The following is a 21,134-nucleotide window of genomic DNA, read 5'->3' on the forward strand; positions in this document are numbered from 1 at the left end:
TAATTTCCCACCACATCTGAACGCTTTATAAGCCGTCACTGAACAGCTCAACTACAGCAGCGCCGCCGCCACGTATTGAGCCTCATTCATCTCTGAATCAGACTGAATTCTATGCGCCACGTTACTCAATACAGCGCCTGCTAAATACGATTTTTTGAAACTGTGTCCCGATGGAAATCCTCCAGCTATTCACTACAGCTCCCAGCATTCCTTGAAGTCGCATTCTAAAACCAGCAGAGGTTTAACCTATCACGATAGAACAAAAGACCCGCCTCTGGAACACTCCACCAATGACTATGGTGGAGTGTTCCAGTATACTAGTATACTAGATACTCCACCAATGACGCTGCTACGATTGTGTAGAGCTCCTCCCTCCCCAGGCAGCCTATTGGAGTGGGTTTAGGGAGTCCGGCCGTCCCCTATGCTCGCTGAGTGTGTTTGGTTGCTATGGAGACAGCTGCACGCTGAAGCTCTGGGAGACAAGATGCAGCACTTGCAACACTTTCCCTAAACCGCACACAACATTAACTTTCTGCTGCTGTTGCCGCGTGTGGCCATGCGAGCCCCTCTGGTAAGTTCTTATTTCTTGTGATCCGGAATAACAGCAACGTCACCTGCACTGCCTGAGATGAACCTAGTAGCAGAGAGAGCTCCCTGTATGTGGCTATAGCGTAGAAAGGGTCAGGGATAGTAATGGCTTTAGCAGATTCATGTGAGGTGTTAGTGCACGTGGGATGTGGCACTGAATAGTCATTGTGGTGCTGCTGGGAGAGTGAGGATGAGTGAGGTACCAGTAACCCAGCCCAGGCTTGTGTGGGACATAACTGATCAGGAATAGTCACGTGTCACACAACAGGCTCCATCTGAATATTTACCCACCTCCAAAATGATTCCAGCATCACTGTAGTTATTAAATGCTTGTAAATGGCCACTTTGTGTGCAATCACTGTACAGATATTTTTATTCACTTATTGAAAGAAACCATTCTTTTCTGTATAGTATATCTCTGCCAGGTTATAGAGATTTCATCATTCATATAACTAGCTTCTCCAGTGGAGCTTACACTCTAATGTCCCTATCACATTCACACAACAACAATTCAACAATGAATCAGTTTCATCACAAGCTAGCTAATCCGCCTGAATGTGTTTGTACAGGTAGGCAATCCAGAAACCTGTTATCCCGATAGCTCCAAATTACGGAAAAGGCTGTCTCCTCTAGACTACATTTTTTCCAAATAATAAATTTTTTTAAAAATGATTTCCCTTTTCTCTGTAATAATAAAACAGTACCTTGTACTTGATCCCAACTAAATTATAATTAATCCTTATCGGAAACGGGACTAGCCTATTGGGGTTATTTCGGGGCATATTTATCAAGTGTCGAAGTGAAAATTGGAACTTGAGGTTTTTTAAGTAAAATTTGACTAGGGAATAGTTAAAATTCGATTTGAGTTTTTAAAAAAATGTGAATTCCAATTTTTAAATTTGAATTTGACTATTTGCTACCTTAAACCTGCCGAATTGCTGTTTTAGCCTATGGGGGACGTCATGGAATCAATTTTGAGTTGTTTGCAGCCTTCCTGAAAATCTATTTTTTTTGGAGAAAATACTCAAATCTAATACGATTTGAATTTGATTAGAGTTTGCTGGTCTGTGGAAGACAATCTTTTCCGTAATTTGAAGCTATCTGGATCAGGGCCAGAACTAGGGGTAGGTAGAGTAGGCACGTGCCTAGGGCGCAAAGCTTGGGGGGTGCCAGGCACGTACCATTCACTGCTGCTTACCCCAGTCCGGTCTTCAGAGTCCTGCTCATTGGTTGCTGTAGTTTGCGTGCATATGCGGGCCTACGCGAGGTGACGGGTGATGCATGGGGTCAGCGTGCATTTGCTCGCTCACATAGACGCTTTTTTGATTCGGCCAGGATTTAGCCTTTTTTAGCAGGATTCGGATTTGTCGAAACTAGTGGCGGGAGGGAAATCGCATTAATTGTTTGTCATAAAACAAGGAAGTAAAAAATGGTTTAATCTTCCCATCCTTAATTTGCATATGCAAATTAGAATTCGTTTTGGTATTCGGCCGAATCTTTCCCGAAGAATTCGGGGGTTCGGCCGAATCCTAAATAGTGGATTCGGTGCATCCCTAATTTTGTATACTAAACATAAACATTAACTTACTGCACCAGAAGCCCAATTAAACCAATGATTTCAAAGTTGGCCACTGGGGGTCATCATCTTGCAACTTTGTTAAACATCTTTGGAAGACCATGCACATGCTCAGTGTGGTCTGGGCTTCAGTTGGGAAGTTTAGGAGTCGTCATAAATTATCAAGACAGCACAAGTCAAATTACATCTGTCGTAGAAGCCAATACAGCAAGACTGATTAAAATCAGAATATGCAGACTGCACTGGACCTGTGGATAAAAATCTCTACACGGTCACCGGCTGCTCTACAACGGAAACAAACAAAGCTGCTCAAGTCCTGGGAAGTAAGGTGTGGGTTCCCTCCTGCTGTTTGAAAGTATGATTGTTTCCCTGCAGAGCAGCTATGGACCGTCCAAAGTTTCCTCTCCTCAGCAAGTATATGTAGGGGGAATTTTACTGCATACAGTCAGGTTTATTATAAAAACTATACACGTTTTTTAATTAAAATATATTGGAGATAGATTTATTTTTCATTAAAGAAAGTAAAAATTGTATTTATTTTTTTTGCCTTTACATCCCCTTTAAGTCCTTAGACTCCTAACCACTTACTACATATCACATGGAGTTTTGCAACTCTGTCATCAGCATGATGAGAATTTCAAGCAACTGCTACTGAAGATAAAATCAAAAGCAGAAGTATGAAGACTTTTTAAAAGGGGATCTGTCATGGCACCCAAGTAGGGCTGCCATTTGTAGCCTATAAAATACCAGTCACGGTTAGGGCAGTATTACAAATGTATTTGCAATGTATTTTCTGGTAAATTGGGAATTACCTGTTGTTCTGCCCCCCAGCCTGCCACCAATCATGCTTCCAGTTTGACAAAATTTTCACCAGATCTGCCCCCAATCTGCTTCTTTTACATCACTGCCCTACCTCCTCCTCATTTTTCCCAAAAAGTTGGCAACCCCTATGCAGGACAAAGAATGTCTAATTCACTGGGAGTTGGCATTTTTTTGGGCATTTTTATCACATTTTTTGAGATACAAATGATTTATTAATGTGCCTTTGCAACCTATTTTTTTTCCTACTGCAGATAATTCAGGGTGGTGAGTGTATTTTGGTTGCATTTTTATCAGTGTATATTGGGCTAAATAAGCATGTTTATTTTGTGTGGTTGGCATACTGTGTTCACATTCTATGGTTGGGAGTGTTTATAGAATTTGTGGCAATGCAATAGTTTATTTATATCATCATTATCATCTTTTATGTAATTCCAGTTGTACATGCAAAGTGGGCCCTCTGCGTGCAAGTTTGTAGACTGTAAGCTGTAGAAGAATAAGAAGATACTTATGTCTGTACTGTATGTCTGCAATATGCTACAGATGTAGATTGGGGCTTATTCTGTTGACAGTGGGCACCATTTATCAACCTGGGCACATTTGTTCCTAATTAGTAACCCATCCAATTAAATCAAATTTTTGTTTTCATGACTCGATACATTATCTATAAATTCATTCATGCAGTCATACATTTTAGTATGATGAATATTTAGTAAAATGTGGATTTTGTGAAACGTTGTAATGTCAGCTCATGCCTTACTCTGATTCTTTGGGAGTCATCGTGTTTTCCTCCCCTTTTCCTGGTCACCCACAATAACAGGCTTGTTGTCCATTCCCTCTCATTTGCACCCAAAGTGTTGGAAGCCCTACGACTATAAAGCATTGAAACAGACTATATATATATATATATATACACATATATATATATTAAGGTATATCTCAGTAACAGGAAAAGCTTTATGCATAATTTAGGATGTGCCGATGTGCCAGGGCTGGAACCCTGAGGTTATAATCAACTGCATGTCCCCAACATAATAATATAAAGGTAATGACATTATCTTTGTTTCATGAAGGAATGATATATTATAAAGTTTTGTACAAAAGTGAGTAGCTTGCTTCTGCTCCCTGCAGCTGTTGCTGGTACCTGTTCATGGCACGTGCACAGTAGAGCAAAATAGGGACTTGGAAATGGAAAGCCATTTTTTTGCTCTTTTGCCCATATGCAAAATCCAGAGCAACAGTAAGGATAGAAGAGACTGGAAGAAAGATGGCATTCTCTGGGCTATGCATTTTTCAAGGAAGAGAAGCACATACCCAGGGTCTGAGTTTAGTGATTATAACCACTGGGGTGCCTTTCCTTCTCTTAAAAGGAACAGAAACACCAAAATATGAAAGTGTTAAAGTAATGAAAATATAATGTACTGTTGTGCTGTACTGGTACATCTGGTGTGCTTTCTTCAGAAACACTACTATATTTATATAAACATGCTGCTGTGTGGCCATGGGGACAGCCGTTCAAATCTGAATAAGGAGAAAAGGCACAGTATACACAGTAGATAACAGATAAGCTCTGTAATATACAATGGGATTCTTCGTAACTTATCTGTTATCTACTGTGTATCCTGTGCTTGAACGGCTGCCCCCATGGCTACACAGCAGCTCGTTTATATAAACTATAGTTGTGTTTCTGAAGCAAGTACACCAGTTTTACCAGTGCAGGTCAACAGTACATGATATTTTCATTCCATTAAAACACTGTCATTTTTTGGTGTTACTGTTCTATTAAGGAGTCCATAAATCAGCCGACACTGTGACTTTGTAGCAATTTGGTGGATATTTGCTTGTACAGGTACATTTTATGTACAGTATACTGGATGCAGACATTGGAGGGGTGTTGTGTATTAATTTGGTCACAAGCTATAAACTGGATTTTAAAGTCTATGTGAATTTGATTTTCAATGTCTAGGTTTTAGAAAAATATAAAAATTAGTTTAACTGAAATTTCTCTTCAGTTACTGCAACACAACAACTGCCATTAGTTATATTTTATAACCCAAAATTTTAACGTTCAAATGAATTATTTTTAATTAAAGAATATCAGTCAACATCAGTGCCTAGTCTCCCGCTCTCTTCTGGAACTGAAAGTGGTCATAAATTTAATGCACAGCAGAGGCCTAATCTGGAACAGAAACATAGAACTGGGTAGCTTTAAATGTAGGCTGCCAGTTTTCTTAGAATGACTCTATTATCCCAGATTCCTTTATAAACTGTGACCTCTGCATTCACACCATGTCCTTTATTTAGTGAGTTGCAGTAAAAAGAGATTGCTTGGGGGAGGGTTAACCCATCCAGCAACTGCAATTAAGTCTGTGAGTCACAAAGGCTAAATATTATCTCCATGTGGTTTAAGCAGAAACCTTAAGACTGACAGAATTTTTTTTAGTTGCTCTATTTTAGACTGGAAAGCACCAGCTCTGCTGAAATACACTAGCTGAGAAATTTAGAAAACATCTCTTGTGTCATCTGATGTCTGTAGGGTTGCCACCTTTTCTGGAAAAAAATACTGGCCTTCCTATACATTTATCTTTTTACAAATTACATGTATGGGATATGTTATTCGGAAACCTATTATCCAGAAAGCTCAGATGTTCAAAAAAGCCATCTCCCATATACTCCCTTTTAATCAAATAATTACATTTTTTAAACATGATTTCCTTTTTTCTGTTATAATAAAGCAGTACCTTGTACTTGATCCCAACTAGGTGATACAAAAGCTTCAAAAATGGAAAGACCCCTTATCTGGAAAGCCCCAGGTCCCACTAGCGTAACTACCATACTGCAGACCCTGCAGCTTTGGGGGGGTCTGGGGTACAAGGAGGCCAGGTCCGTGGGGTCTGCTGTATAGAACTGCCTTTTTCCAGCCCATTCTGCCTCCTCTTTAGCTGCCTGAATTGTCACCGATATCAGGGCAGGAGGGATTCACTGACACAGAGCGATAGACCCTCAGTTTCTCACGGGGGGGAGCCCTGTCCTTGGTAGTTACGCCCCTGCCAGGTCCCAAGCATTCAGGATAATAGATCCCATACATGTATTAAGACTTTGCTTACTGTTAGAAAAGTCACAGAAAAACCACAGAAAAATAACACGGCAAAGACTGGCAATGTGTGGTGTATTATTCCGCTGTTTTGTTACACAGCATAATAAATATGTCCCTAAAAGTTAACTTAAAGGTGAACCACTCCTTTAAAAGCAATCATAGGATATGGAAATCAAAGGCAAACAGCAGAATACCTGCTAATCAGTGCTTTATTGTGCATCCGCACGACATGTTTTGGGCAGCAAAAGGCCCTTTTTCAAGTGTGTCCCACTCCTTTAAAAGCAGTAGCTGTCTCTTTCTATTCTCTGCACTGTATAGATGAGCTGTCTTATGTCTAATGTTTACTAAATTGTTCTATTTGCCCGTAAACCACAGAAATCCTAATTAATAAAAGGATTTGTGTTGTAAATAATATACTATAATTATGATTATTATATTACATAGCAGAGTGGTCCATCATTTGACTTTCCGGCTTATTAAAAAAATGGGGCTTGATGATAATGGAGCTGCAACTTGGGGCATAGTTAAAGTAGATGACTTGTATAGGTAGATGACATGTACTTCAATTTCTTTAGTGCTGAATAATTGAAACCAGTGAAACATATAAATCCTGTTAAATGTGTTTACTAGCGCTGACAATAATGAAAAAATAAAATCCTGCTGTTTTATAATACGGCACACTTTGCTCTGTGAGTCTCTGTGAATGAACTTTCAGCAATGTATGATTCTGTATATAATTTTAAACATTCAGAAGTAATCTTGTATAATGCCCAGGGCACACATTGTGATTGACACTGTCAGTGGAAGAAACACCACAGTCCTAATTGCAGTCTGTGCTGGCTGCAGCTTCCCGTTCATATAAATCTAAACATCGTGTCTATGAGCTGTTAGTTGGTCCTTGTTTGGGAAGGTGCAAATCAGCATTTTTGAAAACAGGTATGTAACTTGTTATCCAGAATGCTTGGGACCTGGGGTTTTCCAAATAAGGGATCTTTTCGTAATATGGATTTATCGAGGGTCAAATTAAAAATTTAAATTTATAAATTTCGAATTTCAAGATTAGAAATTCTAAATTTTTAAATTTATAATGTACTGTCCCTTTAAGAATTTGAATTCGACTATTCGCCATCAAAACCTGCTGCATTGGTGTTTTAGCCTATGGGGGACCTCCTAATTTTAATCATTTGGTGGATTTCTGAAAGAAAAAAAAATCTAATTTGATTCGAATTTGCAGCTCGATCCTATTCACATGTTTTTAAAAAAAATGTTTTTTTTTATATAAATTTCAATCGGTCGGTTTCAAGTTTATGGGAGTTGCTGCGAGTTTTTATAAACTCCCATAAACTTGAAATTCGACCCTTGATAAATCTGCCTCTAAGTCTAGTAAAAAATAATTTAAACATTTAGTTGGTTACTGTTTTTTATACCTCAAATGAACGCAATGGTTTCTTATGTAAGAAAGGTGCGAAACCAGAACGGCTGGAAAAAAACTCAAATCGCTCAAATTATTCACGTTTTCGGGCAAAATCTTCTGTAAAAAAATCGAACATCATGAAGGCTATTAACATCTTCAAATGGTTCAAGGGACCTCTGTCATTGACTCCTACATGGCATCAGAAGGTTTGATTGATCCCAAGTTTATTAATAGGGAAAAAAGATAAATATATAGGAAGGCCGGTATTTTTTTTCAGAAAAGATGGCACCCCTAGTTGAATGGCATGCACATGCAAAGTTGGGGAAATATTTTTTTACAGGGACAGATATTTAGCATTAATTATCATAGTATTGGATATATAAATAGATTTTAGATTAACTGTGATCATTTTTTCAAATCACGCCTCAAAGAATTGCATATTTTTCTTTCTTTTCTCAAATACTTTAATAGAGTAAGGACAGGGTGGAATATAACAGAAGGATTTTGGACATATAAAGGCTTGATAGTCTTAACTGTCTGGTTCTAAAGGAAAAATGTCATGCTAACCATATTTAATTTGTGCACTATTTCAGAAACAGCTTTGACCTTGTGACCTGTTTCCCTGGTGTGTCCTTAGTCAAACAATGGAAATCGCTGCACAAAACATTCTGCCACCAACATCTGTAAGTACACTCTAATATACCTAAATATTCTTCCATCGCATAAACTGGTGCAATAGGAGATTCACTGGTTGTCGGAGCTGTTTGGAAAAGTAGAATTTAGTGAAATAGCAATTGCAGATTACTTGAGCCATTATCCAATGTAATTTCAAGAACGACAAACTAGCTGTCTAAAGAATATGGGCAGATTTGCCAGCGATTTCAATTATTTGAAATCGTGGGTGACAAATCTCCCCGAAATTGCATCTCTATTGCAAATAATTAAAATCACTGCTATGACCAACATATTGCTAAATCACCTGAAGTTGCCTCTGGAGAAAACTTCTATATGTTTGACATACCTGCAGCGATTTCAATTATTTGCAATGGAGAGGCAATTGCTATGAGAGACCGCAGAAGAGAAATCTCCCGAAAATGCCTCTCCATTGCAAATAATTTTCAGGGAGGTTTGTTGCTTGCAGTCGCTTATGAAAATTTGCGGGCAAGAAATCTTCCAGTCTGCACTTAAGTGGATTGACCTTCGTGCTCTGTCTAATCTTTAGCTATCTCTATCAAATCCATCACTGTAATTGGAAGAAATTAAAAACGCAAATTAAAACGTGATATTCGTGGATGGCTGCTGCCGTTTTCACATATACTTCTGATAAATAATGCTCAGATTTGTGCTACAGATCTGGCATATATTGACTTGGCCTTTCACCACTTTTGAATCGGTCATGCATTTTTTTGGTTCGTATGTGTTTCAGTATGAACATCTCACATTAGCTCTAGTTTTTTTTCTATTGTCTCCTTTTATTTCCCCTACATTCACTGCTACTCAGTAAATTGTATAATTATAGTTCAACAGATGGTATTAATTGGAAGCTAATCTTTGATACTTACTGCCAGGATTAGCCTTCTATGTCAGGCGCCCTGCACCTCTGTAGATGGGACATTTAAGCCATAGATGGTATTAACAAAATGTAAATTCCCCCAGCTGTATTTAAATGCCCTGCAGGTATACTTGCATCAAAGCAACCCACTTTTTTGACATAACACAGTATTCTTCCTATGTGCCTGCTCTTTCTGCAGTTCAAATGGCAGTCACAAGGTCACTATCACGCTAATGTGATATGCAGTAGGTAAGAGGGCAAAAACTGGGCTGATTTTGTTTTCAACACTAGAGAGAGATAATAAAGGGCAGTATCAAGAAATATATATTGTTTTTGTTATTTCTTGCACTAAACAGGGCAGAATTTGAAACTGAAAGTAAAGTATTTCTTTCTTTGTATGAGGAAGGTAAAACCAAATCAGTCCACTGGAAAGCCCTCTGTATAAACAACCCCTTCCCACATTGAAATAAGAAGCCGCTCATTATACAGAGTAAACACTTGACAAACATATAGGTAGTACACAAAGTTTAAAGGGTGTTGAAATAAAAATGACCAAAATATCACTGTGTATTAAAAATACTCAGGAGAGCTGTTACAACAGACTTAGAGGAACAATTTCAGTGCATTTTGCGGTAGTTAAGCTTGGTAGACAGGGCCGCCATCAGGGGGGGACAGGGGGGACAAGTGGCCCGGGCCTGGGCATCAAGGGGGCCCTGCAGTGCTGCAGTTTAGGAGTCACGAAAGGAGGCGAAGTCCTGAAGCCATGAGTTCAATTCTACTGAACAGTATGGATATGAATACGGCCCAGCTTCAAACAAATGGTTCCTGAGGAAACATCATGACGCAAATGGACCCAATGGGCCCACCCCCTGTCACTATTTGGCACCTTACATTGGCAATTCAGCTTGTTGTTCCTGTTGCGCTCCAGTAGTGCGCATGTTTGACTTTGACTTTCCTTTTTTTATGCATTGCAAAAATATGAATTACATACATTTGATTCACATTGTATGTAGAAGGAGAGAGAAAAGGAAGGGAAGGGGGAAAAAAAGAAAGAAATTAAGAAATAAAGGTATGGAAATAGGAGAAAACAAGAGAGTGAAATTACATTATGTGCTCTCTAAGTCCAGACACATTAACCACCTCAGTCTGTCATCTTGTTAGGAACAGGCTTATTATGCCAGGTTGTAACAATGTGGTTACCTATAGGTTTATCCTATTAATCAATGCACATTCCCTGGTCCCCTGTCTCACAAATAATTCAATATATATATGCTAGTGCATGTGTGTATAAAGACAAGGGTTTTTAGTTACAAAATTATGATCAAAAAATTGGTAAGCCACCATACCACATCAAGGTAAACCCCATACGGTGGTCCCTAACTGTTTACCTCAGGTTGAACACACCTGCTCTATGTAATATGTAAATGATTGCATTTTGTTAGCAGATTTGTATCTTCCAAAAATTACTTTGGTGTTTAAAGAGCACCTATCAAAAATGCTTTCTCCCACTGGAAGTTAGGGTAATAGAGCCCCACCCGATAGGGGGAACCAGGAGAAAGCTCCCTGTGCAGGTTGGGGCAGACTTGCCCATAAGGAACAAGTGCCTGAGGGGAAAATTATTGTTTTCCTCTACTGGAGTGTGAGCTCTATTAGCTTCCAACTCTGGTGTGTGTGTGGGGGGGGATACAATTTTTCAGTGATAGATAAACAAAGATATTCTAGAATAATCACTGTAAGACGATTAAGCTCTCACAATGTTTTTACATAGTAGTGATTGTGTTTAAAATATAATAATTGTCCAAGGTTAAGACTGTAATTATAATGTAATTACAATGTAGCTTAAAGAGCAAAGTAATTAGCTCTAATAGTGGTGTTTTGTAAGATAGCACAAGGTACACCCATAAATCACTTGGGAAGCTTAAAGCACAACAGTTACTGTAACCATATCCTTGGGTAAAATTGGTATTTGGGGTGGCTGTCTAAGGCTTAGGACTTCATCAATGCCCCAGAGATTTACTATAACCAAGTCTTGATATGTGTGGAAACTGATGCATTTGGTCTGTTTTTTATGTAATTGGCACATATAAGTAAAATTTGGCTATACATGGCATGGTGAAATTGTAAAATTCACAGACTGACCTGGGGAACAAAGCATTGTATTGCATGGCAGAGGAGCAGAAACTGCAAGGAAAGCTGTTGACTTCATTGTCCGGCCAGCATACATTTACTCAAACATCCACTTGTTGCAAACATGACACATAGAACCCTTTCTACATATGCCTACTTTTAATGCAGTGTTTTTGCCAAAATAAATTCTGCTGGGTGGGACCAGTAAGTAGTCAGGTAGGGGGAAAAGTATATAAATGAAATAAAAAAAATGCACACACCTCACCCAGTGTAAAGTCGAGGTCACAGGGGGCAGTTTTACGTTGCATTTTTAAAACTTCATATTTGATCGTAAATACACACGAAATGAAACCCTACTAAAAATAATGGAATAATGACTATATCAATTCCCGTGGGTTGCTTGTGAGCCAACATCCACGCGACACCAGTATTTGTGTTTTTCAGCTGAAACGCCAAGGAAACACCATATTATTGAACTCTATGGGATCTGCAGGTTTCTAAATACATTTTGCTGAAATACGACACGTATTTTCAATATGGCGGGCGAACTCTTGCGAGATGGATTGTGCATATTTGCTGCTTTATATGCTGGTGACATGATACATTGCACATTGACGATCAGTCCGGCAACATTTTGCATGTAAATTGCTTTTCTGCAACAAAAGTTTACTAAAATTCTTTCAAGCAGAATTTTGAGGAATGAGAAAAAACAGAAATGCATGTTGGGAAAAGAAAACTACAGGCTGAAAAACGCATATTATCATGCGCGTGTGGTTTCATTGGCATATTTACACTCAATCGTGTGTTTTTAAAAACACAATCTAAAAACGCCCGTGACCTTGCCCTATAGAACATTGGTCCAGAAGCCAGACTGTTCGCTTTTGTAAATACAATGCTCTGTCAATATGAAGAAGTACACAGTCTTACTAGCTTCTGGAATAAAGTTTTCTATTGTCTGTTGAGGGGTGTAGATAGCTGTGACAATGTAACAGTAACAGCTGGTGAGGGCTGCAAGTAGGACATCTGCAGACCTGTCAACCTCCCAATTTCTTTGAAAATTATCAGATCTTGGGTTCATTCCCCCTGTTTCCTGTCACTCTGAAGCATTCCCCCGATTTCTGTCAATTTTCCACTATTTTTGATTTGCTGGAAAACTTCCAATATGCACATGTGCAGAACATTTCAATGACATCAGCAGAGCAATTTGCGCACACGCAACAAGGAAACTGTGGCTTTAGGAGAGGTTATGCACATGTGCGTGTTGTCACTTCCACTGACGGCACTTCGAGGCCGTAAAAATATTTGGTGGTGTGCTGATGTTCGGCGCAGGTCCCCCTTAGCCCAGCATTGCAAGGTCGATAGTTCTGCATCTGTTACAGACCTACCATATTCAGCAGGCAGCCCTCCTATATTATACCTCCCAACTGTCCCGTTTTCTGTGGGACAGTCCCAATTTTGAGAGCTCTGCCTGCAGTCCCCGGTTTCTTACTGAAATGTCCTGACTTTCTCTTTGATCACTTGCATTGACTGGAGGAAAAGATACAAAGTTTCTGAAACATAATTAAAATGAGAGGCTTTTTTCCAGAGAGTTCAGAACAGCCAAGCAGGTGCACTTGAATACTTTTGTAACACTTTAAGATAAGCAAATAAACAATTGTAACTATTTAAGATAAGCAGGTCTCTTGGGAGAACTGAGACTCAAAGGGCAATTCACTTTCATTAGCAAAACTGTTATAACACATAAAACGTTGCACTTAAACTCCCAGAAAAGTGTTCAAACGTTCATAACCTGCCAAATTTAGTAACATGTACATGGTAATTATGGGTGTGTGGCCATAAAGTGGGTGTGGCCAAAATGGGCACATGTTTTTGTCCCTCTTTTCGTTTTTTAGATGTTGGGAGGTATGCTATATAAGTGGAATGAAAACTACTATAATCTGACTAAGGATTCTGGGAGCTGTAGTTCACTACAGTTTACTAACAGCTGGGTGACTGCAGACTGGACATTACAACAGACATGTTGAACTCCCAGCAGCCTCCACAGAACTGAGTATTGTACACAGGCTTACCCTTAGTTAAAACATGGTGATTTATTTCTTTAATGGCTGAAATCTATAGAGAGAAATACAATATTTAGCACATCTTTTCCTGTTCAGCCAAAATTGTCATTGGTGCTAGATAATAAATATATTGCACTAATGTACTATATATGCTACTGTAAGAGGCAGCTAGTGTGATGTTTTTCATGTGGGCTCAGCAGGCAGGAAGGCTTTCTGAGGTTTGCATCTGTTTTCTGTTATTTTTCCTGTGACACCATCCTATAAACTACAGGTTGCCATAGAGACATAAGCCTGACACACCATACGCTGGTAGGATCCCATTACGAGCATGCTCAGTTCCACTACTCGCCCCCCTCCCAGCCCTGCTCTCAAGATCTGGTTTCAAATTTACGGGCTGCATGGACCAGCTTTATCTCTGATGGCTGCCTTATTCTTTGTGTCTGGATATAACCGGGGACTATAGGGAGCTTTTGTGGCTGTAAGAGAAGAGCTGTGTTTGTGGTTGCTCTTTACTCAATGATGATTGCCAGTCTGGCCAGAGGGAATTTGCTGGACATTATTCATGAAGGATTCCCAGAGGTAAATGCATGTTTTATTTAGCAATTTCATTGCCAGATGTATTGGCTTTGGTGACAGTGTAACCCTTTATGCCCTGTCCCTGCAAAGATGTGTGGATAAAGTTGTAAAACTCCGGGGGAAGTGGTGGGCTGGTAACTAAGTGATTTGTCTCTCGAGCGCTTCCTTTTCTCAGCATCAGTGAAGCAGGAACTAGGTCATATTATCCTCCTGTCATCTTATCTCTAGCACGCTCACACATTAGATTGGCTTGGCCCGATATATATCATATAACTCTCTGACACTATATCATTTATATTTGTGTTTCATTTTAATTCATGTATGCTTGTATCACTCATGCTTTGTATCTGGTGAAAATCAGGTAGGCTTTGTTTAGTGTCTGTACATTTTTTGTTCCCATACATTTTATATCACATTAGTGACAGTCTGTTTATTAGCTTGTATATAGATTCTTGAACTATTTTTGACAGATTAGGCTCTTCCAGCGTCCCAGCCACACCAGACAACTGACAGCTCTGGGGAAAGGTGATGAGAGTTGTAGTTAGGGTTGCCACCTGGCCAGTATTTTACTGGCCTGACCGGTAAAAATGATGCTTGACCCCAATGTTATTAATAAGGAAAAAATATAAATATACAGGACAGCTGGTATCGTTTTCCAAAAAAGGTGGCAACCTTAGTTGTAGTGTAACGATAGTTGAACCTCTGCATCAACTTCTTATGTATGCCTAAAACATTGACCCATTTGCTCTTCATGCGCCTGATTTACAAACAGCAGTCGATTGTCTTTCAGTTGTAAACATTCTACTAGAAATCATAAACTGAAAGTAATATCCTGATTGTTTGCTATTGGCAACTGCATTTAGCACTAATGGAGTCATGTGTTGGGGTTCCCCAAAGCAGTTTTTTTGGACTAACCACATTCTCTGTTTATGTTATGAAAGGGGTACTTCACTTTCATTGAACTTTTCTTGTAAGGTCTTGTTTTCAGGGTCTTCTGATGTGCTATTTATTCTGTGACCCTTGTTTTTGTAATAATTGAAGATTAAGAACTGCAAAGCTAGCTGGTATTATGGTAATAATCTAGGCATAAGTAATCAAAGCAATGTTGCATTGGGTCTTTGCAGATTAAAGTGGTTGTTCACCTTTAAATTAACTTTTAGCTTGATGTAGAGAGTGATATTCTGAGACAATTTGGAATTGATTTTCATTTTTTATTATTTGTGGTTTTTGAGTTATTTAGCTTTTTATTCAACAGCAGAGTTATTTAGTTTTTTATTCGGCAGCTCTCCAGATTGCTATTTCAGCAATCCACCCTAGCAGCCGTGCATTGATTTGAATAAAAGACTGAAATTTGAATTAACTTTGAGGTGAACTTTATAAAGATAGATAAGTAATAAAAGTAGAAATATCAATTCATTTGTAGCTTTACAGAGCATTTGTTTTTAGATGGGATCAATGACCCCATTTGAAATCTGAAAAGAACTGAAAGGTGAACCACCCCTTTCAAGTTTTTATGGTCTGGTTTTCAAAATGGCAAAGTAGGTTTCTTTTAGTGTTGAATTGTTACATGAAAATCCAGGAAGTTTTCTACTATGTGAGCAGCCACACAATAGCACTGAGCATTGATTGATGTTACAGTGACTCACTTAGATGGGATGGGGGGCAGGAAGAGCTCAGCTCGAACCGAACCGTGGCCCAAATTCCTTTTGTGTGTCAGCCAAACCTGACAGAACAGCGGATCACACGGGTATCGGGCTGGCCCACACATCACCATCAGGGTCATATCAGACAGAGATGTCAACCAACCCCATGTCATGAAGGAGATAATGATCCAGTCCTGTTTTTTTAGACCTGAATTCCTCTAACACACTAAATGATAACATTTGACTACAGTGGGTGATTATCTCCCTTATGACGTGTGTTGTTTGAAAATGTCTTCTCCTTTAAACAAAACAGGGATTGTTTGTCCATATATTACAATATATTTAAATTGGTCAACTACGTCAAAGTCATCCTTGGTCTGAATGATGAAAAATTCGAATTGCTATTGTATTAATCCTAATTACCATTTGCCAATTACTTTTGTTATGTAGGTGTTTGTCTCAGAACTTCTATAGATTGAAGATACTTCTTAAATTACAGTGCACATCCAAAAGAAAAGCCAAACCCTGCATTGGTTTGGAATCACAGCTGATGGTTTTTTGCTTTTGCTTTTCACATATATTAGAGATTTGAAACCAAGGGGCAAAATACTAAACTGCAAATGTTTTACTGCATGATCAGTGCTGCATTTGTCTGTGGGCTCCATCCAACAAACCTGCAATTAGCACAGTGCAGATGCAAATACAGTTAAAACAGGGTGTGACCAATTGGCTGCAAAAAGCAGTTTATCTGATAATCCCCAACATATAAATGTATCAGTCAATTGAAGAGATGACAACTAACCCCATGCCACGAGGGGGATAATGATCCACTTTAGGTATTTCTGTGACCTTATTTCATATTGCCATTTAAAGTAAAAATATTTTTTTTAATAAATTCCCACCCACAATGAAATGTTGGTGGCTCTAATAGCATCTTGCTGACTGACTAGACGTATCATTTCTCCCTTAAGCTACTACGTGGCAGGATGTGCTGTATATGGAAAATACCTTTGTCAAGCGTCTACAAAACTCTATGAAATCCTTTAATCTCAGTGTAAAAGTCTTGTGACAAAGGCTTTCACTGTATAACTTCTCATGTGTCAGGTGGTGGAACGTTTGTTTTGCTTTCTGCAGTGCTGGTTTTCAAATGAAACCATGCGTGTGTAGGATGTTGGTGCACAAGTACTGACGTTCAGCTGATATAATTTTAACATTAGGTCAGTATTAGATTACTCATAGTTTATGAATAGCGACCATGCGCTGAGATACACAGGATAATGAAAAGACTACACACACACACACACGGTCATTTAATCTGAACAGGGAAAAATGTACAAACTGTAGGCTTTTCAGAATACAGTAGGGCTAATTTACAACTGCAAGTGCAACATGCAACTTTAGGGGAGTACAAGAAATATCTTTGGACACAAGTACAATGAGCCCTAATGGGTATACTGCTTACACAGGAGAATAAATATGGGTCAGATGCCATTCAGAGCATTTTATAATGCCTTAAAATATACATATATAAATACATACATTTGCAAGAAATAAAAAATTTGTAGGTGCTGGATGAACAAATAGAAACTTCCAATGTTAAAATAACAAAAATGGAGAAATATCATACATGATCTGTCTTTCATGTATGATATCATCCCTCTGTCAGTATACAATTGTAACAATAGGCTCACTGTGAGACTTATTATTAAATCGTTAATATTCAGAGAGGAAGGTCAGCTGAATAAGAGAAATTCTAAGTAAGATACTGTGTGTGTGTACAAGTCTTTTGCTACTGAGAATAGTGGGACAAAGGGTCAAACAGAAACGGAATGATGTTACCCTATGGGGCGGTTTGAGTATGATAACAGAATATGTAAAGTAAGCATTTGGAGGTAACTTTCTATGGCCTTTGAGGTGGCCATACATGTGTGATTTACTTCTCATTTACTGAGAGGAATACTTTATACTAACACGTCTTAATAATAATCCTGTTCTGGGTGTTTTTTTTAAACAATTTTCCCAAATTCCTTTTTTTAATCAGAGGTCTTTAGACAATTTGGTTTCGGTGCTCACTTATGCAGTCAAATATTTGCTTAGCTCAAAAAACGTACAAATATATAAAAACATGATGTGTAACATTTTTTTCCTAGTTCCAAGAATATTGAAGACCATAAATAAGCAACTAAATTCCTTTCTGCTCAAAATGGTAACATGAAATGTGGTCTCAGAAATCAGTACTGTCCAATAGGGCAGCAATCGGCCTGCTTCCCCCCCCCTTGTGTGGCCTTCCACATGAAAGTCTGCTTGTTGTGACTGCTTACCATTGAGTAAGCTTTAAAAGCTATCAGTGCTGCACCTCTTGCATTGTTTACACCTAAAACTCCTCTATTGTTTACACCCCTAAAGCCCTGTACTGTTTACACCCATTGTTCAGATGGTCACCCTCATACAAACAGGGAGTGGTCAACACTGGCTTCCATTATCAACCTCCAGCATGTAAGTCAGAAACATTCTGTCCCTCTGTACCACAGAAGTAGGACAGCACTGTAGTAGATAGGAAAATCGGAGAAATAGGACGTATTTCATCCTATCTGTATAACATTAAGGGGGCTATTTACTAAACTCTTATATTCTTTTACAAAAATGGTTAAAGGAGAATGAAACTGAATATTTCACAATAGGGCCTTCTCTCAGACCCACTCCCCTACTTCATCACCCATGATTATGAAAGGTGCCCTCTTAAACCTGATGGTCAAAGTAGAGTTTCACAGCTGGGTTGGTGGCAGCCATATTTGCTGTGTCTCATCAGCATCAGACATTCTATGGCTATAATAGCAGGAGAATGAACCCTGAAAACAGGACTAGGTTGGCTTTTATTGTACAAGCTCTAGCTTCACAACAACAGCCGGTGAGCACCTAACAGCATGTGTCAAACATGGTGGGCTCTAAATTCACTGTTTTGAATGGGGCCCTGAGATAGAAAAAAAGAAAGAAAAAGATGAGTCCCTACATAAAAAGCTGAAATTGAAATGGGGTGCTCCCTGTAAATCTGGGCACATCATCTCAGCAGCACAAACTGATGTTGTGGAAATGGAATGTGAATTGAGCAGAAAGACAATATGGCTATTTAGAAATATCCATAAAATATATTTACAAATATTCTTTCTTTACATTTGTTTAGTAACTAAATGTCAGTATTATAATAAATAGAACCATTTTGTATCTTAGTGTATGTTGTGTAGTACAGTCAGGGAAGAAAATATTGAATAGTGTGTATTGCATAGCCATTACACATTTCATAATGTACATAAAGTAAATGAAATGTGAGTTCAGGGAGTATTTTAATTTATAATTTGTATGCATCAAATCAACTTGCCACTGGCCTTCTGCTCCAGTGGGGTCACAATTCAGGCCTATGTAATTATGTTAAGAAGCTTACAGTTTTCCCATGAGGCTCTGGCAAACTGAACCAAAGGGGAGGGGGCTGGAGCACTCGCATCGCTTTTATTCTGGGTGACTGAGCTGCTCCATGTCTGAGTCTGTTTATTCCACTGTAAAAACAAGTTGTGTCTGGGAAACTACACACTGAAGCTGATTTTATCTGTGTTGAAGCAGCATGGGTGATGGCCCTTTGTGGGTTACTAAAAGGCATTTGAGCTGTGTTGCTGAATATACTGTGTGACAAGAGCTGGGAGTTGCAGTAGCAGCATAATCATCAATTGTAAAGATATTATTGGGGTTTCAGAAAGGGTTTAGGTAACTATTACTCCTCTTTTACCCACTTCATTTTGAATTCAATTGAAAACCTAATTTATATATTTTTTTAGTAACATTTTTTTAATACTAATTTATTTACTGGCATTTACAGTGCCAACACATTTCTGCAGAACCTTATAGTAATTATAGATTATTCACATCATTCCATTCCCCAGAGGAGCTTACAGTCTAGGGTCCTTATCACATTCACACACAGTAGGGCCAATTTTATCAGGTGCCAATTAAACTGCCTGTATGTTTTTGTAATGCGTGAGGAAACTGGAGTACCCAGAGGAAACCCATGCAAACACAATGATAACATACAGATTGTGCCCTGGCTAGAATCAAACACAGGACCCCAGCAGTGCTAACCAATGCGTCACTGTGCTTCCCCTAGGTCTTTGTGGGACAATTGTCACTGTCTGTATGGCTATACACTTTCCCATTCCTAAAGCTCCCCATAGACGCGATGATTCTTGTTGCCGAACGACCGATTTTAGGGAAGTCCGACCAATCCTTCGAAATTATCGTGCGGTTAGTGGGATTCGAACGATCGTATATCTTACTATTTTTCGGCCGACATCTGTCAGGAAATTGATCGGCCAGGTCAAAAAATCTTTGTCGGTCCCAGTGCAATCTATCTATGTTTGCAGGGCCAAGCAGGCAGCTCCCCTTTGTTTTCCTGGCAAATTGGTATTTTTAGTTGATGGTCAATTAATATGATCGTACGATCGTTCCGAGAAAATCGTGGTCTCACTATGAGGATCGGATCTTTTAAAAATCTCAACATCTATGGCCAGCTTAAGTGAGGGTAACCTGCAATCACCTGCTGGCCCCCTGCCTGCAAGTCTGATTAGGCATGCACATTAGTTGAAGGTTTAAGGCTGTTCAAGAGAGGAAGTTGGTTTCAGATTATGTGTGGGTGATAAGCACACGACATGTCATTGGTCTTAACAGTTTCAAAAGGGTTGCTTAAAGGAGAAACAAACCCTTAATAAAAATAAAAACCCTACCCTTCATAGACCCCCTCCCCCCCAGCCTAGCTGCCTCCCCAGACAAATGCCCCTAACTCTCTACTTACCCCTCCGTGCAGATTATGTCTAGTGGTGTTCATGGGTGCCATCTTCAGCAGCTTCAGTAATCATCGGAATGAGACCGGTGCTTCGGCAATTTTTGTGAGTTTCGGCACATGCGCAGTTGTCGTAAAACAAAAAATTGTTCCAACTGGGCATGCGCCACTTTGCCAGTCTCATTCCGGGTTTTTTTTTTTTTTAATTAAGGGTTTGTTTCTCCTTTAAAACAAGATTAAACTCTTTGCTGTTCAAACACAAATATCTGAAATTCATGTATGTGCATTGTCCTTTAATACTTCATTGCTAGATCAATCTGGCTCTGTTTAGTTATAATGATGAAAAATAATCATATTTTCATACATGCAGGGATATCCAACTGGAGCCTTAGGGACCAGACAATGCCGTTTAATGAATACTCATGGGCCCAGTTTATCCCTGGCCCAGAATTGTATGTGACATTGTCATATGCTTAATCTAATACTTCCCAGAAATAAGTGGTATATTAAATAACTAACCCACTGCATAGGAAATGTGAAAGGCTTTCTGACATGGGCACATGGAACCGAAAGGTGCAATCAAGTTGCAGTGTTTAAAAAAAGGAGGGGGGATTGTGGCAGAACTCTAAGGCTAAGTAAAAATATATAAATACAATGGAAGTGATATTGATCTGACCCATTCAGCAAGAAGCATACAAAAAAGAGGAGATTGATCAATGCACATTCCCTGGTCCCCTGTTTCATAAGTAATCTAGTATCAATGCACTTGTATGTATTTACAAAAACAGGTATTTTCAGTTACAACGTTATGATCATAAAACTGGTAAGCCACCAAACCACATCAAGTTAAACCCCAT

At 39.0% G+C, this 21,134-nt stretch overlaps 1 protein-coding gene across 2 annotated transcripts in view; it reads left to right on the forward strand.

Moving 5' to 3' along the window:
- The first annotated feature begins 416 nt into the window (after positions 1 to 416).
- Positions 417 to 21,134, forward strand: part of dixdc1.L (DIX domain containing 1 L homeolog) — a 66,912-nt gene continuing 46,194 nt past the window's right edge. The window contains exons 1-2 of one of the 2 annotated variants that reach the window (XM_018225919.2): positions 417 to 571; positions 8,088 to 8,177. In XM_018225919.2, coding sequence (XP_018081408.1) covers positions 8,139 to 8,177 — 39 coding nt within the window. In that variant the 5' untranslated portion in view covers positions 417 to 571; positions 8,088 to 8,138. Of the gene's footprint in view, positions 572 to 8,087; positions 8,178 to 13,556; positions 13,813 to 21,134 lie in introns of those variants that run through there. The other variant, XM_018225918.2, reaches the window with a different exon arrangement.

Source organism: Xenopus laevis, chromosome 7L (genome assembly GCF_017654675.1).
Source record: "Xenopus laevis strain J_2021 chromosome 7L, Xenopus_laevis_v10.1, whole genome shotgun sequence".
Classification (NCBI taxonomy): domain Eukaryota; kingdom Metazoa; phylum Chordata; class Amphibia; order Anura; family Pipidae; genus Xenopus; species Xenopus laevis.